The 25,249-nt window shown below is 44.0% G+C and overlaps 1 protein-coding gene across 4 annotated transcripts in view; it reads right to left on the bottom strand.

Moving 5' to 3' along the window:
- SBF2 (SET binding factor 2) overlaps nucleotides 1-25,249 on the bottom strand; it is a 1,701,375-nt gene that overhangs the window by 355,117 nt on the left and 1,321,009 nt on the right. For all 4 annotated transcript variants that reach the window (XM_069223624.1, XM_069223621.1, XM_069223622.1 and 1 more), the window contains exon 28: nucleotides 4,357-4,497. In XM_069223624.1, coding sequence (XP_069079725.1) covers nucleotides 4,357-4,497 — 141 coding nt within the window. The remainder of the gene's footprint in view (nucleotides 1-4,356; nucleotides 4,498-25,249) is intronic.

Below are 25,249 nucleotides of genomic sequence, written 5' to 3'. Positions count from 1 at the left end.
CCCAGACCTAAACACACCCCTAAATTTAGTATTTAGGGGCACACAAGAACCCAGGAAATCAGATTCCTGCAACCTGAAGAAACAAAAAGGACTGCTGACCTACAAACCTGCAGAGAAGACGTAAGACGACAACTGATTTGGCCCAAGCCCTACCGGCCTGTCTCCTGACTCGAAAACCTGCAACCAGCGTCACATCCGACAGGGACCAGCGACCTCTGAAGCCTCAGAGGACTGCCCTTGACTAAAGGACCAAGAAACTCCCATGAGCAGCGGCTCTGCTCAACACCAGCAACTTCTTTGCAACAAAGAAGCAACTTTCAAACACTTCATGTTTCCTGCCGGAAGCGTGAGACTTCACACTCTGCACCCGATGCCCCCGGTTCGAGATCCAGAGAACAAACACCACAGGGAGGACTCCCCGGCGACTGTGAGCCCGTGAGTACCCTGAGCCCCCACAGCGACGCCTGCAGAGAGAATCCAGAGGCTCCCCCTGACCGCGACTGCCTGTAACAAGGGACCCGACACCTGGAACCAACACTGCACCCACAGCCCCCAGGACCTGAAGGAACCAAACCTCAGCACAGGAGTGACCCCCAGGCGACCCTCTGCCTAGCCCAGGTGGTGGCTGTCCCGAGAAGCCCCCCCCTGTGCCTGTCTGCACCGCTAGAGTGACCCCTGGGTCCCTCAATTGATTCCTATCTGAAACCAGACGCCTGCTTTGCACACTGCACCTGGCCACCCCTGTGCCACTGAGGGTGTGTTTTGTGTGCCTACTTGTGTCCCCCCCAGTGCTCTACAAAACCCTCTTGGTCTGCCCCCCCGAGGACGCGGGTACTTACCTGCTGGCAGACTGGAACCGGAGCACCTCTGTTCTCCATAGGCGCCTATGTGTTTTGGGCATCTGTTTGACCTCTGCACCTGACCGGCCCTGAGCTGCTGGTGTGGTAACTTGGGGGGTTGCCTTGAACCCCCACCGGTGGGCTGCCTATGCCCAGGAACTGAGACTTGTAAGTGTCTTACTTACCTCACAAACTAATCTTTACTTACCTCCCCCAGGAACTGTTGATTTTTGCACTGTGTCCACTTAAAAAAAAGCTTATTGGCATTTTAACAAAGACTGTATATGATATTGCTTTTATTCAAAGCTCCTAACTTACCTATGTGAAGTATCTTGCATTTTATGTGTTTACTTCAAATCTTGAACCTGTGGTTCTTAAAATGAACTAAGAAAATATATTTTTCTATATAAAAATCTATTGGCCTTGAGTAAGTCTTTTAGTGTGTGTTCTTCATTTATTGCCTGTGTGTGTACAACAAATGCTTAACACTACCCTCTGATAAGACTACTGCTCCACCACACTACCAAAAAATAGAGCATTAGAATTATCTAATTTTGCCACTATCTTACCTCTAAGGGGAACCCTTGGACTCTGTGCACATGTTATTTCTTACTTTGAAATAGTATATACAGAGCCAACTTCCTACACTCAGCAAATCAACGCCATTTCATCCTCATTCTTCAACACCCTCTGCATGACCTTCAGATGGATCCCCGTGGAAACCAGAAGAACGGTCACCCACGCCCTCGTCAGCAGCAGACTGGACTACGGCAACGCCCTCTACGCGGGAACAACGGCTAAGCTCCAGAAGAAACTCCAGCACATCCAGAACGCCTCAGCACGACTCATCCTCAACCTCCCTCGCCACAAACACATCTCAGCCCACCTCAGAGACATCCACTGGCTGCCCATCGACAAAAGGATCGTCTTCAAACTCCTGATCCACGCCCACAAAGCTCTCCTGGACGCTGAACCTGCCTACCTCAACGAGTGTCTCAACTTCCACATCCCGACACACCAGCTCCGCTCCACCATCCTCGCCCTCGCAACCGTCCCCCGCATCCAACGCACAACCACCGACGGCAGATCCTTCTCCCACCTCACTGCCAAAACCTGGAACTCCCTCCCCGTCAACCTACGTCTGACCCAAGACCTCAAGACCTTCAGGAAGTGCCTCAAGACCTTGTTCTTCGAACAGTAGCACCCCCCCACTAGACCCCCACAGTGCCTTGAGACCCTTCAGGGTGAGTAGCGTACTTAACAAATTACTGATTGATTGGGCTTATAATATAGGTCCAGATGTACTTTCCATTTTTTACGAATCAGAGTTTGCAACAGCAAAAAGGTGCTATCCTATGTATCAGATCCATTTTAGGGGTCGGTAAAATGTTACCGACTCCTAAAATGGAACTGTGAATAGACACAAATTTAGTATTTGGAAGCAATATGTTTTTGGGCTTCCCTTCCAAGTACCCATATACACAAATGTATACCCTATCCATCATCAAATTGTAAGTGTAATTCTGGTAGCAAACCACTGAAAAGTTATCTATATCCAAGTTGGGATGGTAACTAACTCACAACATGGAAGGGGGCCCCTTCCCCTTTGTGAACTGTGGAAAATGTTCTTGAAAGAGTAGACAACGGTCCAGGTGACAACTGCCAGCTCTCAGAGAAATTTTGTTTTAACTTTTTTTTTTTTTTTTTAAACAGTCCTGTTTCCTTTAAGGAAATCGGGGTGCTAAAAAATGCATTTTATTTAAATGCAATCACAGATATATATGGTGGTCTGCTTACCCTTTCAGGTCACAATCACTGTGACTATAGGCAAAGTAAATGTTGCAATTTGCAACCACCGGAAAAATATAAAGTAAGTAGCTCAGATTGCAACTCAATAAGATTTGACATTTTTATGAACCAATCCATTAGTTCAAAGGTCGGTTTGCAAAATAAAATGCTAGTTACAAAATTACTGTCCACAAACTGAAATCAGTTTGTGCACCAGTATAATTCTACATCTGGCCCATACAGTATGTTCTCCTAAGCAGTGGCGTAACGAAACCTGACCCCCCACCCCCTCACACAAAGTAAATGGAGGAGCCCTCCTCCAAACTCATTCAGGAGGCCTCAAGCCAGGGTACTGTGCTGACGGGGCCCTGGAGCTCGTGGGCCCCAACACCACGAGGGCTGCGGAGACCTTTGTTACGCCACTGCTCCTAAAGAAATTAGTAGCATAGCAACAAATACGTAATCCCAAAGGTTGAAATATCCTGAAAAAATTTACTTGCAAACAACAAAATGTTAATAGGTGCAATAGAATAAGAAAAAAATGTCTACTGAAATCCAAGAACCATGCAGCCACCTCTACTGTGGGCATGAAAAGCAAAGCGACCAATCTAACATGTAAATTATGGGAATCTGAAGCTAAGCGTTCAGTAGGTTCAACCGTCATCTGCACAACTCCTAACAGTTTACTACGAAAATTCTCTCTTGGATCAGGAAAGAAGAGGTGGCCCTTTTCATTCAAAAAACACCCAAAATCTTATTTTGAAGATTTCAAGTAAAAGGTTAGAAAAAATTTCCAATCTAAAAGGTGTTCCAGGAAATTCGTTTTACAATCAAACAACAGACATCTGTTAAAGATGTTCGACAAGGAAACTCTCGTTTCGGCTAGTCTGAGGCTCGCTCAACTGTGTGATCGGCTTTAAATGGCTCGGAAGTCACGCAGGCTTTTAAGGTTAAAAACCGAAACAGTTCAAAGACACGTCGTGGAAACAAGCAGGAGAAAAGACATTTGAAGTCGGCAGATAAACTATTGGTAACTGTATGCATATGTACGTAAATCTAGAGCAAGTGGCATTTACTGTTATTTTTACAAGGGCTGAAATCTGATACTGGCACACTTCTGTATGAGTGGGAACTCGAAAATAGATAATTTTTACGCAGATATCACCTTATCCCATCCGCGGCCTGATTTCAAAATAACATTTGCCTTTCACTAAAATGGTGCCGATAGGTAATCTTTCATGTAACTGTGTATCAATGGTTTGAATAATACACAGAATTTAGTGGTATGCTGCAAGATCAAGAATGCAGCCGCGCCCCCTTGAATACATAGAAATCTCAATTGTTTCACCCTGATATGCTTCAGCCTCAGTGTACCCTAATTATCTTTATAAGGCACGTGTTGATATTTAAAAATAGTAACGTGGACATTTGCTCCCCTCATTGTTTCACGTAAGGGCAAATTTCGCAAATACTATGTAACATCATGGCGAAAAAAGGACAAAAAAAAACTAGAGACTGGCCAGCAAAAATCTGTCTCTGACTACCTTACTTACTGGCAAATAGAGAGGCGCGTTGCAATCATGGACTGGGGTATACGTGTGGCCAGGAGAAAGGGAAAAGAAGGGATTTAGACATTGAACCCTTAACAAATCAGACTCCTCAACACTTAGATGCTGAATGGCTCTAGCTCAGCGCAGATAACATGAAACACACCATTACCAATCGTTACCTGGAGATAAAGCAATCACTGGTCTCATTTTGATAGTACTAGTGATATTCTGCTTGAAATGGACAGAAATTGAATTCACCAAGGCCTGGAGGTATTTTTCTTGTTCGATACTGCTCGACGATTCAAGGGATGAGACTGGAGCTTTACACACAGGAAAAAAAACATGGAGCAAAACACATTAGAATATATATTTTTTTATCAGCTCTCAATGCAAGAAAAGCGGCATTAGTGCAACTCTGAGGCAGACAATGCAATTTGTACATGACTGGCATTAGACGACTGACACTGGCGTAAGTTAAATGACCCACTATGTTGCACTATAGTACCATTTAATTCTGATAAAAAAATAACTTCTTATTAAGTGTGAATTTCAATGGTCAAACAGGCGCTGGATAAGCAAACTGTATGGGCTTGGCAAATAGTTGGATTTTTTAATTTATTATTTTTTGCAAACGTATGAAATATGCTAAAAAGCAAACATATACAAATATACCAGTGACCCAGCATTGCAGGTACACCAGCCCTAGAACTTAAGTGCACTCATTTTCAGGCGGGTGCGCGCTTGATCAGATGAATTGCCTTTACTGAGTTGCAAGGCACATTGTCCTGTGCTGTACGCCGTTTTTGGGCAAAGCTATATGTGAATGACACTAGAACAATGGTTCTAGAGAGCCCCCCCACACACACACACACACATATATATATGCATGTATAGATCTAGTTTATTACTTCGGAAAATGTGAGTCTGGAGGCGCAGCAAAAGCTGTCCCAATTCCAGACCTAAAATATCGATGTAACAACATATACTGTGTGGCTAAAATCCTTGAAAGACAAAGTGGAGCATACCTCTAGTACGCCACTAAAGAAACAACTGCTGAAGGTTCAAAACACCCTGACAGACAGAGGGAAATGGCATCTGAAAAAATAGCTGAAGGCCCCTTTCTACCAGACAGGTCAATTAAAAACAGACATTGCCCCTATTACCTCCCTGCGGGATGAAATCTTCGAGAAATTCCTACAATATACTTCGCCTTTCTGTAATCTAGGCTCGAGGGATTTTATGAGGCCCACGCATAACGGTAACAGCAGGACATTCTTATCTAGGTGTACTGCAAAAGAACACTCTTAGATTTCTGACCCAAGGAAGAAGCAAATAGTAGGAAACGGTGTGCTAAAAAATGCACGTTATAATACTATGTGCATCATTCTGCGGAGTTCAATGACATTATTTAAATATTTTTAAAATATATTTCTATGGAGGGCGCGACCAAACCCAACAAGATGATGGATGCGTAGATCTCGGGCTCCCCGCCAGCCAACACAATTCCAGCCTCTGACACTTAGAGCAAAGGGCATCATCTCTGCAATGCTGATACCGAGCTTCAGAGATGGTTCGGAGCCTCCGGATGCCCCCGTTGGGGCAGGCGTGCCCCGGGGAGTGGACCTTCTACCTTACCTCGGCCCCCTGGCCTCAAGAAAGTGCACCCGGAACTCTAACTAGCAGTCATAACCCCGAGTGCCCCACTGAACTTGTGCCTTTTACCTGTAGGGAGAAGCGCCACCGGCAAGGCCAGATGAGGCCGAAACCTGTTGAACCGGGAGTGCACATTCATGAACCCCGCCACTTCGCTTAATCTGGTGGTGGTGATCTGTCACATGGGGTGCAGGTCATCCACCTTCGATCTTGTTGAGACACTGAACTCTTTGGATCACACTAACTGGCCTTCCTAACTATCACTTGAGAGGCCACGGATTCCTGCACCTTAACCTAAGCGCCACCTATCACCAAGGACTTATTCCTCCAGTTATTTCAGGAACTTTCAGAAAACACTGAAGCATTTAATCCTGACATCCAATAAGACATCTGTGCTCTTCAACAAGATGATATTGGAGAGAGGGTGGCCCAGATGGAAACCTCCGTTCACAAACAAGCTGAGGACAGCAAGGCCCTGAAACAAAAGATTCTCTAACACTAAGACCAACACATCTTCCTACAAAAGAAGTAGGAGGACCTTGAAGTCAGCTCACGCCATAATAACATTCATATAAGAGGAACGAGACGCTGACCTGCGAGAATACCTTGCAGACCTCTTTGACGCCATCATCAAGAGAAGCAGCAGTGATACCATCCTCATGGACAGGACCCATAGAGTCATTCCTCTCCAAAGAGGCAGAAAACGAACACCGGATGTCTTAACTCGCATACACTGCTTTATTGACAAAGAGGCCTTTATGACCAAGGTACAGCAAGGGGGCTGTTTCTCCTTCAGCAGCGCACAACTTCTCTTTTTACAGGATTTTTCAGCTACCACACTTCCAGAGCTACCCAGTTTCAAGCCAGTCACACACCCTTATTGTGTTCTCCTGGGTAGTCTGACACACCATCTCCTCACTCCGAGGCAAAGAAAATCTTGGGCCTGTCGATGAAAACCAGAGAGGATGGGTGCCCTATCCTGGACACCTGAGTGGCAAACTGTGCCCGATCCTCCGGGCAATGCTTACCAAGCTCCACGGAAATTGCAACCAGAAAAGTCCAGATCTTGGAACATCTCCAGCACACCTCTGAAGACAACCAGAAGGATAACAAGACAAGCAATGTGTTCGGCACACCTCTTCTTTTCAGCTTGAGGAGTTCAACCCTCTGCAGAGATGGACATGGCCTGGCCCTTTACCCATCCTCTGTCTGAGGCCGGGTGGGGGTGAGAGCTTAGGGAAAGGTGACAACTCCTTTTCAAATGTCCTTAAAGTGGAGGAAGGTGACTTTTCTCCTGGGAGACACAACTCCATATTTTGCTAATTCTTTAAAATTGTATTACACCCTTTATTGCACACTACAGTTTGATGTTTTCCAGTTGGGCAAATTGAGTGGGTGGGGGATACTGCACCCGAGACCAGGTACTCTTAAGCACACTTCCTCAATCTGTTGTTGGAAAGGTTGTGGGCGGATGCTCGCAGTGATACCACACAATCACTACTAACCTTACAATGCCAAAGATCAGAGGCTTTAATAATCTTTTGAAGAGATTGGTGTCTTGAGAGAACTCAAATCAGCGATGCCCATCATTGTCCCCTTCAGGAGATTCACCTTTTGGGAATGGACATAGACAGGTTTTAATACTGCACATTTCCACTCAAATACAATGCCTCCCCCCACTCTAAAAAGGTGCATGTGCCAATCCTCTTTGCCAACCCTCTCTAATGAATACTTTCATTACTCTGCAGCACACACACATATGTTCAGATGGATCTCATCCTACTGATGAGGCTCATATAATCTCTATTAGAGGCTGACCGACTCCCCCAGGCTCTCTTGGATCATGGTCCTGTAGCCATCACCCTTCAATGGGAGCGACTTACACCCAAGCAATTTGAGGGCTCCTGTGCTTGAATTATTCTCTCCCCTGAGACTCAGTAGTTCTGGCCGAGATCCATGAGAAACTCACAGAAAAAATAACACTAAACAACACAAGGGAAATGGGTAAGTATGTGATGTGGAATGCTTTCAAGATGGTCATCCAGGGAACATTTATCCAGGAGGCAGCACACCTTCAATGCATGCAAGAGCTAACTAGGACTCATTTAGCTCCGGACCTGGGGGAACTTGAAGAGAAGCACAAACCTAACAAGAAATGGGGGAAAGTGCTAGCAGTAAGTGTTCAGCTTCGCACATAAGCACTAGAAAGAGCTAACTTTATCATCATCAGCCTGGCAGCCCACTTCCATGAGGCGGGAAACAAACAAGGCACCATGTTAGCACACATACTATGGACGTATCAGGCCAGGAGACTCGGCGGTGAAATCAGAGACAGTAGTGACACTGCACACAACGCCACTGAGGTTAAAATTAAGATATTATAGTCCTCCTATCAATCACAATACACAGCTCACATACCTCCCACAAATTGCAACATATATATTTGGACTCTATCACTCTCCCTTGAGTCTCCGCAAAATCTGATGAGTTGAATGAACCCAATGCTGCTGTAGAGAAATTAGGGGCTATCAACCAACTCAACCATTCAAGGTCCGAGGCACAGATGGGTTTATAGCACTATTTTAGAAGCGATTTGTTCCTCGGCTCCTTCCTATTTGCACTACAGTAGTTAACGGCATAACCACAAATAAAGGTGCTACTCAGAGTATGATCAAAGCTTCAGCTAAATTAGTACCCTAGCCCGTAAGAACCCAAACCTTTGCCAGTCCTATAGGTCAATCTCTTTTCTTAATTTGGATCTCAAGATTCTTGCTAAAGTACTGGCTAACCGGCTGGATAAGCAGTCTTCCCAATCTAATTCACTCTGAGGAAGGTGGTTTTGTCCTCGAGCAAGCTACTAGAGGGAAGACCAAGCATGTTCTGCATCTTATTGCATTGCCAGGAAAAAAAGGTGGAGCAGCAGTCCTCCTGTCATCTGATGCTGAAAAAGCATTTGAGAGTGGACTGTGCTTTTTGATGGCTTGAGAAACGTTGGCTTGGGCTCCTAGATCCTCTGTTGGATCGTCACCTTTTATTGAACCCCCAAGAAAAGGGTCAGGGTTAATGGCAAAGCTTCAGCACTCATATTTATCCATTGGAGCACTTGTCAGGGATGCCCCTGGTCACAGCGTCTCTTTGACCACTTCTTAGAATTTCCCTTATAGAAAATTAAGGATCATCCACGGATACAAGGAATTTCATTCTGCCGCAATACCTTTAAAGTGTCCGCTTTCACAACTGACTGTCTCTTCACCCTTGTTTAAGGAATTTCAGGAAGTGGCTGGTATCCATATTAATGTGACAACATCAGAAGGCCTGATCCTAGTTAGGTGGAGCTCTTTGGGAGAGTCTTTGAATAGCACAAAACCATTCGTTTGGTACCTAGACTCTATCAATTACTTAGGCATCCACTTGATGCCAAATCTTCTCACATTCTCTAGGACCAACTTCGAATTCCTCCTGTGAGAGGCTAAGTCCGCGCTGGCAGCATAGAGGAAACAATTCCTCTCCTTGGTGGACGCCTCTCTGCAATCAAAATGATCCTGCTACCCCACATCAGGTACATATTTCACGTCATGCCCCTCCCGATGCTGCAAGCAGTTTGCATGAATTATATCTGGGAGGAAGATTGTTCAAGGCTTCCCGTAAAGAACTACTTTATCCCAAGGAAGGTGGGCTAGGGTGGTCCCAAACCTTTCAAACTATTATCAAGCTTCTAAGCTGTGTTACATGATAGAATGGCTGAGAGGAGAGAGAGAGTTAAACTATAGTGCCAAGGTGACCAAAACTTGGTATCCAGGCTGTTGGGAAAGTACCATGGGTCCATATAGGCATGAGAGGCTGGCTCTTATTGGTCTCCCTAGTTACCAGGCAAAGTTGCTCTTTAGGACTCTATTGCAAGTGGGGCGGGGGGATCTCTCACCTCTTTCCCATTCTGCCACATCCATCATAAACAACACACACTTCATACCAGGTACATCAACCCATGACTTCCGGGTTTGGAGGTTTTTCGGATTACTTTAATCTCTGGGACTTCTACATAGATGGTGGCCTGAAGTCATCTGAAGATACCAAGCACAAATATGAGATTCCCGAGTCTGAGTGTTTTCGCTACCTCCTCAATAGGCACTAGGCCACACAAACCGGTTTCAAAGCAAGCACCACCAAGGCCCTCACGCCTTTTGGAAAATTCCTTTAACGCCTGACATCACCTAAGCACCTTGTTTCTAAAATCTACAATATTCTTAACTCTCCAGCGATCACATGCAAATCATCTTTTGTTTTACTGTAGAAGAACGATCTCAGCATAACCCTCAATGCCAAACAATGGCACAAGATATTCTTGCATACCAACAACTCTTACCACCAAGCCCGAGGCAGGAAGATATTGTATAAAATATTATTCCACTGGCACCTCACCTCACCCCTGCTGGGCTTCATAAAATTAATCTCACCCACTCTGATACCTGGTGGCTAGGTAGTGGAAGACAGATTCCCTCAAACACATACTGTAGTCCACCCCCGTCTGGGGGCCTTTTGGGATAGGATCTTTTCTGCCATCTCTCAGATTCAAAATTAATACCCAGATAGGCTCCCCGAGTTGACCCTACTTTATAGGCCACAGAGGGCCTCTACCCTCTTCACTTGGCAGTTGGTAAATGACTTTCTATCCTCTTGCTGGTGGTTAAGCATACTATTTTAACCCTCTGGGGAACTGCTTCTTCTAAGCTACGGCATCAACCTCTGCACACCTTTCCCAGTTGTACCCCATTTAAGGCACCTCTCAACAACAAAAAGATTCCCAACAGTATTGGCTTCTGCCCAAATTACCACATGACGTGCAAAGCTGCAAGTCACTCTTAGTAAGTAACTCCTTCTCTCTAAGCCAGGTGACATCTAGCACAAGAGACATCATTAGACACCATACATAAATATCAGTGGTCCAAAACTACAGCTCCCGTGCACTGCCCCAAATAACTTCACTATAACCTATGAAACAACATCAGTGTTGGAGAATAGAAGAAATAAATTAAAGATCTTCCTGCAGATGCCTTCTCTAGCCCCAACACATATATCATTTAGACAGGCCTCTAGGGCAGCAAGGGATTGCCCCTTGTACAATTGGTACACTTTGGAGCTCTAAAGCAAACTTTCCACAGATTATGGAATGGGACTGAGGCTGAAGAGCAAAGACTTTCAGCTAATTTAACACAATGATGTGTGGGCAAAGGTTGGTGCTCTACAGAGCACTGACATCCAGGACCAAAGTATATTTGAATGACTTAAATGGGAAATGGGCGAAAGACTTAAGTAAAGAACTTGAAGACAGAGATTGGTCACACATACTGAGATAAAGGCAAAGGTCATCAGGAACGTACACTTCAAGTACACATAATTTAACTATCTTCATAGGACCAATCTCACCCCATGAAAAATACACAGTGTATCTACAGAGTTTCCCTTTAAGTGTCCAAGCTGTTCCTAAACACAAACTGGAATTTTTAATGTGGTGTGGAGCTTCCCCCAACTCAAACAGTATTGTGAATTCATTCGGGAAAATCTTAATACACAAACAGAGCAGGTTTAAATGCACCCAAGGGTTGTCTATTAGGTTGTTTTACAAGGCCCAAACATAGACAAGCAAGCGTGAGATTCTTAGATCTAGCACTCATTACTGCCAAAAGAACGCAAGCCATGTCATAGATTTCCCCTACAGCCCCTCAGGTGGAATGTTAGAAAAGTTGGGTAAAGAAATGGGGAGAGACAGAAAGTTTGTCTTCACGTAGAGAGAAATCCCAAGCACTGAGAAATTGCCCATTAGCAGCCCAATGGGACGAGCTATTACTTACCTCTGTTTCAGTCAAGATACAGCAGTTAAAACTCAGGAGTTCCACCTTTTATCTTGTTGAAATAAACTGTAAATAAAACAATAACCACAAGCGTTCTTTCCACTATCGAAATTAAATCAGTGAGGGGATTAGAAAATCTGACTTGATCTACAGATTGGACCCTACCCTAGCAGTGCTTCAGCTGGTCACTCCCCTCACACACCTTTTCTTTTTTTTTTTTTTTACCTCGTTCTGCCCCCCCAGAGAATTCTGTGACTTCAGAAATATAGACCATGCTTATAATTTGCTTGTAATGGATATGGATCCCCCACTCAACACAGGCAGATAGGAACACAAAGGTAAGCATGAAGATATGTGACCCTTTCTTACAGTTACGGTTCTTGGGTTTCAGTTTGCACTTAACACTTTTAACTCATTTGATCCAAAGGCCGACTGCAGAAGATCTGTATGACACCAGCCTCGGCATCATTTTCAGGTTCCTACTTAGGTTCACAGGTTTATGGCACAATAACATGCAAAAATAAACCCACTTCTTGGCATGTGTAAAGGTAACGTATATGGAAAATGTTTGTTACATAGCTAAGTACCTTTGCACTGTAATTCAATACTTCCTAAATTACATTGAATTGTCAAACACCAATGAAGAGGGGTTTAAAAACAGACAGACCGACCTCCCAACACTGAAGTACTATGCATCAGACTGAGAAAGCCTCTGGCCCTTGCCCTTTCCAGAGGCACCTTTAGAAAGCTCTTCGTTAACAATGACAACACAACTTTCATGCATTATGCCAATTACCTGAACCTTTTGGCATTCAATGAAGTATATGAGCACCTCAAAATCTAGGCATCAACCGCACTTGAAAACCCAACTGTATTCTCTCCCCCAAACAACTGACTGACTGGTCTGAGCCTATTTGTTAGGATTGGCCTCATTTATGCTATCGAAGGTGCCAAACAAATATGAAACATCCAAAACCTTGTATCAGATTCCAGCGGCCACATATACATTGTTTGGCCATCGATACACTGTGTGGAGAAAGCGCCACTACGTTTCCTGACAATCACCTCCTGATAGGTTATAAAATCATTATGAAAAACCGGAAAATAAACAGTGGGAGACCTAGCGCCATGCTATTGATCAGTTCTGCGTTGTGACTGCAGAAACTATTCTTTGTTTGAATACACAGCTGCTTGTTTATCCACCAACTGCTCTTTTAATGTTGGAGTAATCTACAGTAACCCAGCCACAATCTCAACTTCATGAACTCCGCCTCTAACTGACACTGGCTTGAGACTAAAGCCCAATAAGCACCTTAACTTAATGGATTGTCAGGTTTAAAACTTTCAACAGACCTGACAAAAAGAACCAGTTACCTTCGGTAATGCTCATTCTGACAGAGGACTCTATATAACCACAGATGTTTTACCTTTCAAATAATTACCCAGGTGTCAGACTGGATCTGGAAAATCTTCAGTAGTACCTATGCGCGTCGGCAGGTGGCACAGACAGCTCTGCGTCATCACTCTGCTTTGATGCACATGAGCAGCCTATATAGATGGTACCCATGACCACTGACACAAGTTTCTTTCTCAACACTTCTGCGCTCACAGACACTGAGACAATCAGATTGATGGTGATCAGGGTGCAGATTACTAAATTGGCATATTTTTATGTAAAGAGACCAGTTCACAGAACATGGAGGTTGGACAGTCGATGAGGAATCTGCGTTTTGATATACCAGATAGCGTATTCAAACCTACGTAACTTGTTCTTTTGATTAAGACTTCTAACTGCAGAATCTTCATCTTTTGGATAGAGACCCTAGCAATACCTCCTATTTGGTAGGTCTATCAACTGGCTTAAAATAAGAAGTGCTGAAGGAGCAAGTGGGCAAAGTGTCCTTCCTGGTAGACCTCATTGTCAAGGTAATAGGCTTAGTGTATGTAGTGATTCCCAAGTAGCACCCTGATAAATGATGAGAACTGGTACCCTGTGTGATGGCAGCCTTGCCCTGGTAGAAAGCTTGGAAGCCCTCAGGGGGCTGCTTTATAGGCGGTAAATAGCAGATCATAATGCAGAGTATGATCCACCAGAAGATGTTACTTTTCTGCACAGCTCTGACATTCTTTGCTCCAGTGAACCTGATAAAGAGCTTATGGTCAACCCACTGTTCTTTGGTACAAAGCAATGTAGAACTTGTGACCTTTTTCAATCCAATAGAAGCAAAGAACGCCAGAAGGGTGATGTTATGATCAACGTGAAAAGGAGTCACTACCATCAGAAAAAAGGAGGCTTGAGCTCACAGAATCATCTAGCCCTCTTAGAATGTGGTATAGGGTGGGTTAACAGAAAGGGCTTGTAACTCGCTGACCTGTCGCACTGATGCTACAGCAACAGGAAATACTGTTTTGTGGGTCTCAGAGAAGAACTTTGGGGCAGCTTAAACAACAAGCTACTTATCTTCGGTAACGTCTTATCTGGTAGAGACAATATCTAGCCGCAGATTCCTTACCTTTGAATTTCCCCAGGCGTTAGACTGGACCTGGAAGATTTTCTTGAGTAGTAACCCTGTGTGCTCGTAGGTGGCGCTGACAGGCTCTGCACGGTGGCGTCCGCATCAGAAATGACATCCGTGCTACCTATATCAGTGCCACCTCGTCAGGAGTGTGGAGCCATGAAGTGCACTGACACTGATGTGTCCAAACTAGGGCCCTGAAAGGGATCTTCCCTAACCCTGGGAATCTGTCCGCACAGTGGGAAGGATGGGTATGTCGGGAAGGAATCTGGGGCTAGATAGTGTCTCTACCATATAAGGTAAGTAACTTTTTCATCTGACAGAGACTTCTAGTCACAGATTCCTTACTTATGAATAGATACCCAAGCAATACCAACCCCGGTGGTGGGGTTTGACTGCGGACACATTTAAACTAGGAAGTCCTGCATGACTGAATAGGTGAAATGACTATCTCTGCAAATCTGCAGGTTCAGACAGTAATGTTTGGTAAATGTTTGTAAATAAGCCCACGCTGCTGTCTGTCAGATAGCCAGGGCTGGGACTTCATGTGCTAATGCATTGGTGCAGCTTTGGCTTGGGTGGAATGAGCCCGCCAGCCCTCAGGGGGTTGCTTCTTGACCAATGCATAGCAGAGTTTGATGCAAAGAATGATCCATCGGGAGAGGGTTGGTTTCAGCACCGCCCAACCTTTCTTCGCACCAACATTCCCCACAAAGAGTTGTACGTCCACCCGGAACTCTTTTGTGCCATCAAGTTAGAATGACAATGCTCTTTTTGGGTCCAGATGGTGGAGTCGCTCCTCTTCTTTAGAGGGACGTGGAGGTGCATAAAAAATGGGCAAGGTGACAGATTGTCCCACATGAAATGGTGTCACCACTTACAGGAGAAAAGAGGCCCTAATACGAAGCACCAGTTTACTGGAAAAACAGACAAGTAGGGAGGGTTGATGACAAAGCCTGGAGCTCCCCCACCGTCCAGGCAGATGTAATTGGCAAGAGAAATGCTGTCAGTGACAAACAATCATGAAGACCATGAGCCCTTCCAGAAAGCAGAAGCACTGTGGATGAATCAGAAGGATGGTAAAGAGGCTGCAGTTAGACAAGGCAGCGCACGGTCTCAGCTGAGGTCTGGGTGACGCTAATTCATTTTCAGACAACAGTATGGGTTGACTGTTTTCATCCAGTGTAAATGACGCTACCATTGCATTAGTGGATTTCATGCTGCCATGGGTTGTGGCGCCAGACAGGAAGATGGTCTAGAGACCTGAGCAAATCCTAAGGGCCCAACTGATGCCAAGGGTAGATCTCCCAGTGGAAGCCCATTTGGATTGCCTCTCGGCTCCTTGTTGAACACAGGTGCACCAGAGGGAGCCAGTAATGCAGCAAAAAGCCTCAGCCTTGCTTCGAGGAAGTCAATAATTTGCTGCTGCTGGATATTCTTGTTGCTGAGGAACAAGGGTCGAAATTGACTCTGAAGCAGGGCAACTACGGGATGATGGAGACACAATGATGCCCTTGTACCTTATCGGGAGATCAAGTGTGGCGGGATGGGGCAGAGTCCTGCTTGGACTTCTTGTGCTTCTTTCTGGCTTTGCCTGAGGACTTAAATCGTGAAGTTGACCTGTCAATGGTGCAACCTTGGGACCAGGACCTACCTTTGGACCTCCACTGATCCCGCCACAGGGACTTGTGATGCTTCACCATGAAAAGCTTTGCTTCTTGGTTTTGAATGGCCTTTGGGTACAACAAGGCAGACCACAGGCAAAACACAAGAGGGCCAAGTCACAGACAATTGTTTTCACCATTCACCAGAGGGTTTCAATCCAGTAGATTTGGGAGGTGACATAGTTCCTTGTACACTGATTTTATAACACAACTGTGTTGTAGATGAGCGTCAATTAGATAAGGGTAGCTCCAGTTCCGCGTCTGTTGGTGTGGAAAGAAAGTACATGTTGTCAGTGCGCACTGGTGGTGCCTAAATATGCTTGCACAGAACGATGTTGACATGGAGCTGCTGTTGCGCAGAAATACAACTGAAGATTTTCCAGGGCCAGTCTGATGCCTGGGGAAGTATTGAAAAGGTGGGGTCCCTATCAGAATATGCAAGTACTTAGTTTCCAACAAATAGATGGTTAGCAGCCTGACACATCTTGCAAACCGTTGACTTTATTACCTTGTACAAACTTAAAACTTCAAATCTAGAGGTAAGGCCACAGACATGATCAGCTCATTTGTTTGTCTCCATTAAACTTACCTGAACACCCGCCATGTACAACTATAGCCCCCCCACAAACCTTTTAAGACACTTAAAAAAATTCCCCACACAAGTCTTTGAGGCAAAAGACATCATAAAGGGCACCTTGCAATGTGACCAAAGTGACCATATTTTCTATTTAAACAACCTCAGTATTTCTGCTGCCCTAAAAATTCATGTCCTGTTGAATCCTGAAAACACAAACAAGACATTAAGGCATACAACAGGTGGTTTAATAAAGAACATGAAGAAGTGAAATGCACCTACTTTAATTCTGAAAACAAATGGCACAATCCAAGTCAAAAGAGTACACAAATAACTGCCAGATACACAGCAAGTCCTACCAAAAAACTTAAAACCATGGCATCAAACAAATCTAAAGGAGACTTTCAAAGTCTACCACAAGTTGAACAACCATAACCCTTAAATGAACAACCCATGTTCACGATAAAAACAATGCAGAGGCTTATTTCAAATCCAACAATCTCTGAGAAATGTAAGTTCAACTTCAGCACACCAGACACACCTTCATGTCCCTTCACCTCAATGCTAGTACTTCTACTCACATGCACACCCTTCAAATCTCTAGAACAAGTGAGATGATCATCTGTGGTGATCAGTGTGCCTTAAGTTTTTTCTGCTCTTACTCTGGGCATCAGAAATATGATCACTGCCTCCCTGCAAACAGGAATCATAATTGAGGCATGCATGCCTAGTCACGTTTTGAGGCTGAGTAACCTAGCCACACTGTTGGTTGACAATACTTGTGTGATGCCTGGGCTTGGGTACAGACGGCTGGGAAGGAGTATTAACCCTATAGTTTGTATGCAGTAGTGAGCTTGGTTGGGGTTAATACGAGAAAGACAATTCGGAATGCATGACACCACTCCTTCAAACACTGGGGTTTCTCCCACATAACTCCACCATGCACTATTGTCAAACACTATTTTATGTTGTATACCATGATTGTTTCTGCCCAATATTGGCCAGGATCCAGTTCAACATCTAACCTCCTTTCCCTCAGCAAGATCCTGGAAAAGGAGATGATGAGATAGCTCAAGAGCATGAGGAACTAAGGGCCATGTGTACGTATGTATAGACATACAATGGGTAAAAACCTTTGCTTCATCTGGCCCCAAACCACTGCCAACATTACTGGCAGTCTGCCAGTCAAGGATAGTTCTTTCACTGCCTTATGGCAAATATATGCAACTTAAAATACATTGAAATGGAAAATGTCATTTACCCAGTGTACATCTGTTCGTGGCATGTTCCGCTGCAGATTCACATGCTGTGCATTATCCTGCCATCTAGTGTTGGGCTCGGAGTGTTACAAGTAGTTTTTCTTCGAAGAAGTGTTTTCAAGTCATGAGATCGAGTGACTTCTCCTCTTCGGTTCCACTGCGCATGGGCATGGACTCCATTGTTAAATTGTTTTCCCGCAGAGGATAAAGGAAGGAGTGAGAGAGTATATACGTAAAAAATAAGAGATGTCCATGCTAATGTAAATATATATACATATGTACAGAATGTTTGTACCTTAAACGACTACAGGCTTCCGGGGAGGTGGGAGGGTGCCTGTGAATCTGCAGCGGAACATGCCACGAACAGATATACACTGGGTAAGTGACATGTTCTGTTCGATGGCATGTGTAGCTGCAAATACACATGCTGTGCATAGACTACAAAGCAGTTTGTCCTCCCATAAAAGAGCGGTGGTTAGCCTGTAGGAGTTGAAGTCGTTTGAAATAATGTTTTTAGTACAGCTTGGCCTACTGTGGCTTGTTGTCGTGATAATACGTCTACACAGTAGTGTTTAGTGAATGTATGTGGTGTTGACCAAGTGGCTGCTTTACATAGTTCAGCCATTGGTACATTTCCTAAAAAAAAGCCATTGTCGCACCTTTTTTTCCTTGTAGAATGTGCTTTAGGGGTAACTAAGGGCCAGATGTAGCAACCGTTTTGCGTGCAAAACGAGCATCGCGATGCACATTCCCATTTTGCGAGTCGGTACCGACTCGCAAAATGGGAATGCGACTCGCAAACAGGAAGGGATGTTCCCTATTTGCGCCGCAATGCAGAATGCTTTGTGACCGAGGTCGCAAAGCAATTGGCAGTTAGCACCCATGTCAAGTGGGTGCCAACTCATTCGCAAAAGGGAAGGGGCCCCCATGGGACCCCTTCCCCTTTGTGAATGTCGCCAAAACTATTTTTTCAGAGCAGGCAGTGGTCCAATGGACCACTGCCTACTCTGAAAAAATGAAACCAAATGGTTTCATTTTTTCTTTTGTATTGCAACTCGTTTTCCTTTAAGGAAAACGGGCTGCAATACAAAAAATAAATAAACTGCTTTATTAAAAAAACAGTCACAGACATGGAGGTCTGCTGTCTCCAGCAGGCCACCATCCCTGTGAGTGCAGGGAATCGCACAGGGGTCGCAAATTGCGACCCACCTCATTAATATGAATGAGGTGGGTCTTGCGATTCGCAGTTGGTGTCATGGACACCATTCTGCATATGATTTTGCGACTAGCAAATTGCGAGTCGCTCCGACTCGCAATTTCCGAGTCGCAAAATCATCTCTACCTACATCTGGCCCCTAAGAGTTGTCTTTTGGCTTTAATATAGCATGTTTGAATGCATCTTACAATCCATCTTGCTAAACCTTGTTTTGATATGGGATTGCCTGTATGAGGTTTTTGGAAGGCGACAAATAGTTTTTTAGTCTTTCTAAATGATTCAGTTTTATCTGTGTAGTACATTAACGCTCTTTTGATGTCTAATGTATGTAGAGCTCTTTCTGCCTCAGAATCTGGCTGTGGGAAGAATACTGGCAGTTCCAGTGATTGATTTATATGAAATGGTGCTACCAATTTTGGTAAAACTTTTGGGTTTGTTCTTAGTACAACTTTATGCTTGTGTACTTGGAAGAACAGTTTCTCAAGAGTAAAGGCTTGAATTTCACTTACTCTTCTTAAAGAAGTAATTGCCACTAGAAAGGCAACCTTTCATGTTAGAAATTGAATTTGGCCCAAGTGCATAGGCTCAAATGGTGGTCCCATAAGTCGTGTAAGAAATATATTTAAATTCCAAGAAGGAACTGGTGGTGTTCTGGGTGGAATGATGCATTTTAAACCTTCCATGAAAGCTTTAATGATAGTAACTCTAAATAAAGAGCTATGTTGTCTATTTTGTAAATATGCTGAGATTGCAGTACAATGAATTTTAATTGAAGAGAATGCTACATTTGCTTTTTGTAAATGAAGTAAATAACATACGATGTCTTGTGTTGACGTTGTAAGAGGGTCAATATTTTTAGATTGACAGTAATATACAAATCTTTTCCACTTGTTTGCATAGCACTGTCTAGTAGTGGGTTTTCTTGCTTGCTTAATAACTTCCATACATTCTGATGGGAGTTGTAAATATCCAAACTCTATGACCTCAGGAGGCAAATTGCTATATTGAGTGTTTTGGGATTTGGATGTCTGATTTGACCTCTGTTTTGTGTCAACAGATCCAGTCTGGTTGGGAGTGTGGTACTACTGAAAGATCTAATAATGTGTACCACGGTTGACGTGCCCATGTTGGTGCTATGAGTATCATGTTGAGTGAGGTTTGACGCAACTTGCTGATTAGAAACGGAAGGAGTGGGAGAGGGGGAAAAGAGTATGCAAATATCCCTGACCAATTGATCCATAAAGCATTGCCCTTTGATAAGGGATGTGGGTGTCTGGATGCAAAGTTTTGGCATTTTGTGTTTTCGCTTGTTGCGAACAGATCTATGTTTGGTGTTCCCCACTTTTGAAAGTATTTTTGAAGTACTTGAGGATGAATCTCCCATTTGGGTGTTTGTTGGTGATTTCTGCTGAGGATATCTGCCAATTGATTGTCTATCCTATCCCTGGAAATTGTTGTGCTACCAGATGAATTTGGTTGTGGATTGCCCATTTCCCAATTTTCTGGGCTAGAAGGGAGAGTTGGGATGAATGTGTCCCTTCCTGTTTGTTTGGATAATACATGGTTGTCATGTTGTCTGTTTTGATAAGAACATTCTTCTGTGTGAGAAGAGGTTGAAAAGCTTTGATTGCTAGAAAGACAGCTAATAACTCCAAGTGGTTTATGCGTAGCTGATTGTGTTTGACATACCATTGCCCTTGAATGTTGTGATTGTTTGGGGGAGCTCCCAATCATTGCTGTAATTATGGTCTGAGGAACGGGTTCTTGAAATGGCTGCCTTTTGCTTAGATTTGTGGAATTCCACCACTGAAGGGACATGCATGTTGGGCGGTCTATCAACACTTGTTCTTGAAGTTGACCGTGTGCCTGTGACCATTGTTGTACAGGACACTGCTGTAAGGGCCGCATGCTTAGTCTTACGTGTGGAACAATTGCAATACATTATGCCATCATTCCTAAAAATGTCATGACAAATCCGACATTGTATCGTTGATTTGTCTGTATTTGTGTGATTATATTTTGGAAAGCTTGTATCCTTTGTGTATTTGGACATGCCAGAGCTTGCTGAGTATTTAGTATTGCACCCAAATACTGTTGAATTTGTGCTGGTTGAAGGTGTGATTTTTGGTAGTTTATTGAGAACCCTAGTGTGTGCAAGGTTTATATTTAATAATGCGTATGATTTTGGCATTGCGTATGACTGTTTGATTCTATTAGCCAATCGTCTAGATATGGAAAGACATGTATATGTTGTCGTTTTAGGTAGGCTGCAACTGCTGATAAGCACTTTGTGAATACCCTTGGAGCTGTTATTCCAATGGACAACTGGTAGTGCTTTCCTTGAATGACAAACCAGAGATATTTTCTGTGTGCAGGAGGGATGGATATATGGAAATACGCATCTTTGAGGTCTAAGGCAGACATTAAATCTTGTTTTTGTAGTAGTGGGATGACATTCTGTAACGTTACCATGTGAAAATGTTCTGACAGGATGTAAAGATTGAGGGTCCTGAGGTCTAATATTGGCCTGAGGGTGCCATCTTTTTTGGGAATTAGAAAATATAGTGAGTAAACTCCTGTCCGTATTTGAGATTGTGGCACCAATTCTATTGCTTGTTTGAGTAGTAGAGGTTGGACCTCTTCTTGCAACAGACTGATGTGTTCTGTGGATAGTTTGTGTGACCTTGGTGGGATATTTGGAGGAGTATGTATCAATTCTAGGCAATAGCCATTGATAGCACCCAATTGTCTGTGGTAATATTTTGCCAATTTGTGTGGAACTGTTGTAGTCTTCCCCCCACAGGAGAGGTGTGGAGTGGAAGGGAATGAGAGAAGTCACTGTTTTGGGTGCTGTGGAGGTTGCTTAGAGGCCTGACCTTTTCCTCTCTTTCTGGGGTACTGGGCATATGTGCCCCTAAAACCACCCCGTTGGTATTGCGGTTGATAGGTTGGCTTTGCCTGTGATGTGGATGCCTCAGCTGTCTGTGGTCTGAACTCACTGCGAAACTGAGGTTTTCAAAAGGACCCCCTGAATGGTGCAGAGTAAAGTGCTCCCATTGCTTTTACTGTGTCAGAATCCTTTCTCAATTTTTCTATGGCTGTATCAACTTCTGGCCCAAAAATATGTTATTTATCGAACTGCATATTTAACACAGCCTGCTGTATTTCTGGTTCGAATCCAGAAGATCTGAGCCATGCATGCCTGCGTATTGTGACTGCACCGGTATCTGCTGCATCTAGGGCAGATCGTATTTGATTGTTAGTAATGGCTTGCCCTTCTTCCACTACTTGTTGTGCCCTTTTTTGGTGTTCTTTGGGGAGATGCTGGATTATGTCTTGCATCTCGTCCTAATGGGCTCTGTCATAGCGAGCTATTAGTCCTTGTGAGTTGGCTATCCTCCACTGATTTGCTGCCTGGGTTGCAACTCTTTTCCCTGCAGCATCGAATTTCCTGTTCTCCTTATCAGGTGGGGGCACATCTCCTGATGACTGACTATTTGCTCTTTTCCTGGCAGCGCTAACTACCACAGAATTTGGAGGTACCTGTTGGGTAATGTAATCAGGGTCGGAGGGTGCAGGTTTATATTTTTTCTCTATCCTTGGGGTTGTTATACGTGACTCAACAGGTTCACTAAATATCTGATCCGGGTGTCTTACCATGCCTGGGAGCATGGGACTGCATTGATATTTAGAGTGTTTTGAGGATAGGGTGTTAAATAAGAAATCCTCTTCTAGGGGTTCTGTATACATGGTGACACCATGATATGCTGCAGCCCTAGATATAACTTGGTTGTAGACAGTGCTATCCTCAGGTGGTGATGGTTTAGAGGGATAGCTGTCTGGAAAATTACTAGGAATGATGTCTGGATCATAAAGGTCCCATGGATCCACATTGTCTTGTTGTGAGCCATAAGAGTGAGTGGGTGAGTGCACTGGTGTAGGACTAGTAGGAGGAGAGGTATGTAGGCGTGGAGAGTGAGGAGAAGATTGAGGAGGTGGGGGTTTCTCCTTCTGCTTTGGCACTTTTGCTGGAGGCTGCATAGTGTCCAATTCCTCCTGAAAGGCTAGCTTCCTTTTTGTTTTCAAAGGAGGTGCTGTATGAATTCTCACAGTATCCTCATGGATGTGGATCCTGGATTGCCTTTCATCCATAACTTCAAGTATTGGTTGTACTTCAGACTCCTCTTCAGAGGTTTTGTGGCTTTCTTTAAGTCTTGGTGTTTACTGGAGTAGGGCACAGAGCTATTTGTTGCCTCAGATGTTTTCGGAGGAGTGGCCTTTTTCGGTGCCGAACTGGTAAGTTGGTCACCGCTAGTCTTTTTTCGGGCAGAGCCATGGCCTTCCAGCAGTGACGTACCTAAGGCCTTGTGTTTTTTATTTTGTGAGGGTACAGGGGCAGGCGTACTCACATGCTGTCCTGCCGTGACCTGTTCGGATTTGGAATCCCCAACCGAGACTGCTGTTTGCATCAGTTCTTCTTCCTTTACGTCGAGATGTTCACTGCTTCTCGACGCCATTTCGAGTCTTCATGCTCTCCTGTCTCGAAGAGTCTTTTTCGATCGGAAGGATTGACAGGCCTCACAATTTCCTTTCCGATGATCCAGAGAAAGGCAAAGGTTGCAAACCAGATGTTGGTCTGTGTACGGGTATTTCGCGTGGCACCGAGGACAGAATCGGAATGGAGTCCAATCCATGAGGCTTCCACGCGATCGGCCCGAATAGGCCCGAGTTGGGCACGCGCGCCCAAAGGGCGAACAAAGTTGTTTTACCAATGGTACTGCTGTGTCGATGGAAAATATAAACCTGATTGGGACAATACTGATGAAAAGAGAGTTTTACAGAGTTTTTCGATTCGAAATCTCAGAGCGAGAGGAAACAGGTCCGAACCCGACAGCAGAAAGAAAACAATCAAACAATGGAGTCGATGTCCAATAGAACCGAAGAGGAGGAGTCACTCGATCTCGTGACTCGAAAACACTTCTTCGAAGAAAAACAACTTGTAACACTCTGAGCCCAACACTAGATGGCAGGATAATGCACAGCATGTGCATCTGCAGCTACACATGCCATCAAACATATTAACCATCACACTGGAAGAGTTAAAACCCTCAATAGGTACTAAAATGCAAATAACCAACACAAAAAAGGAACTCTCCCTCTTAATGGATAAAAAAACAGCTCTCATGCTCCTTGACCTGTTTGCAGCACAACACTACTGACCTCATAATTTTACTGGAAAGGGTACAAAAACTGGAATGAATAGTGGGCACTGTCTTATCCTAGACCCAACATTTTCTCTTCAACCAGAGTTAAACAGGCAGGATCACGACAAATGAATCTTCCACTTACACCTGGTACTCTACAGTAGTGATTTTAAACCTGTGGTCTGTGGACACCTGGGGCCACTGACGCATACTCAAGAGGGCCGTGACAATTTAGAAAAATAAATGCTAGTAGTGTTATAAATTTTACATACACTAACAAGCAAAACTGAAAATTTTAAAACACTCCATAAACAGGAAGGAATTTGAAATTGAAGGCTAACGATTTAGTGCATATCATTATCTTGATTTGAGGGTACAGCAGAAGCCCAGCAAAATAAATCTAGTAGATGGGTAGCTTCTAATGAAGACCTGATATACACCAACACAAAGACAGCATGAATTTTGAGCAAAAAATAAAAAGAAATATCCTGGCATCCCGCATATTGCTTCATCTTTCGAAATGAAACTAAAATTCAAAACAATCTAGCATTCCAATTAACATTTTGATTTTTGTATATATGTTTTTTTGTGAATCGACTAAAATGTTCTATAAACTGTGCATTTATTTGATATACACTTCTGTCTATATTTTGATGTATTGTTTTGAGGTTAAAATCACAGCCATTGCTAAGATGGAGATTCCATCTTCCAGCAGTGATTCTGTGGGGGTCCACAAAAGCCAAAAGATTAAGAACGTGTGCTCTATGGCATCCCTCAAGCTGCCATAGCTTCTTGAGCAGTATTACGTAGACTGCAAAATGTATTTTGGTGATACTCAAGTTAATGAATAGCTAGACAGCAACCCAACTAATACTACTGACATCAAAATGGGCTTGGACCACATCCTTCACTGGATGAATGAGTGGTTCCTCTGCATGAGTAGAGCCAAGATGGACATGGACATGGCCATAAAAGGCGAATGTGAGCCTACTGCACTACCCTTGGACCGGTTACATGTCTCTGGCATGCATACTTCCACCACCCCACACACTCGGAACCTGGCGCAGGCTCTAACTCAGAACTGTTTTTGCTTGTACAAGTCAATACAGTGGTTAAAGGGATAAATCTACAAATCTC

This window comes from Pleurodeles waltl, chromosome 3_1, assembly GCF_031143425.1.
Source record: "Pleurodeles waltl isolate 20211129_DDA chromosome 3_1, aPleWal1.hap1.20221129, whole genome shotgun sequence".
Taxonomy (NCBI): domain Eukaryota; kingdom Metazoa; phylum Chordata; class Amphibia; order Caudata; family Salamandridae; genus Pleurodeles; species Pleurodeles waltl.
This window is presented reverse-complemented; position numbering and strand designations above follow the sequence as displayed.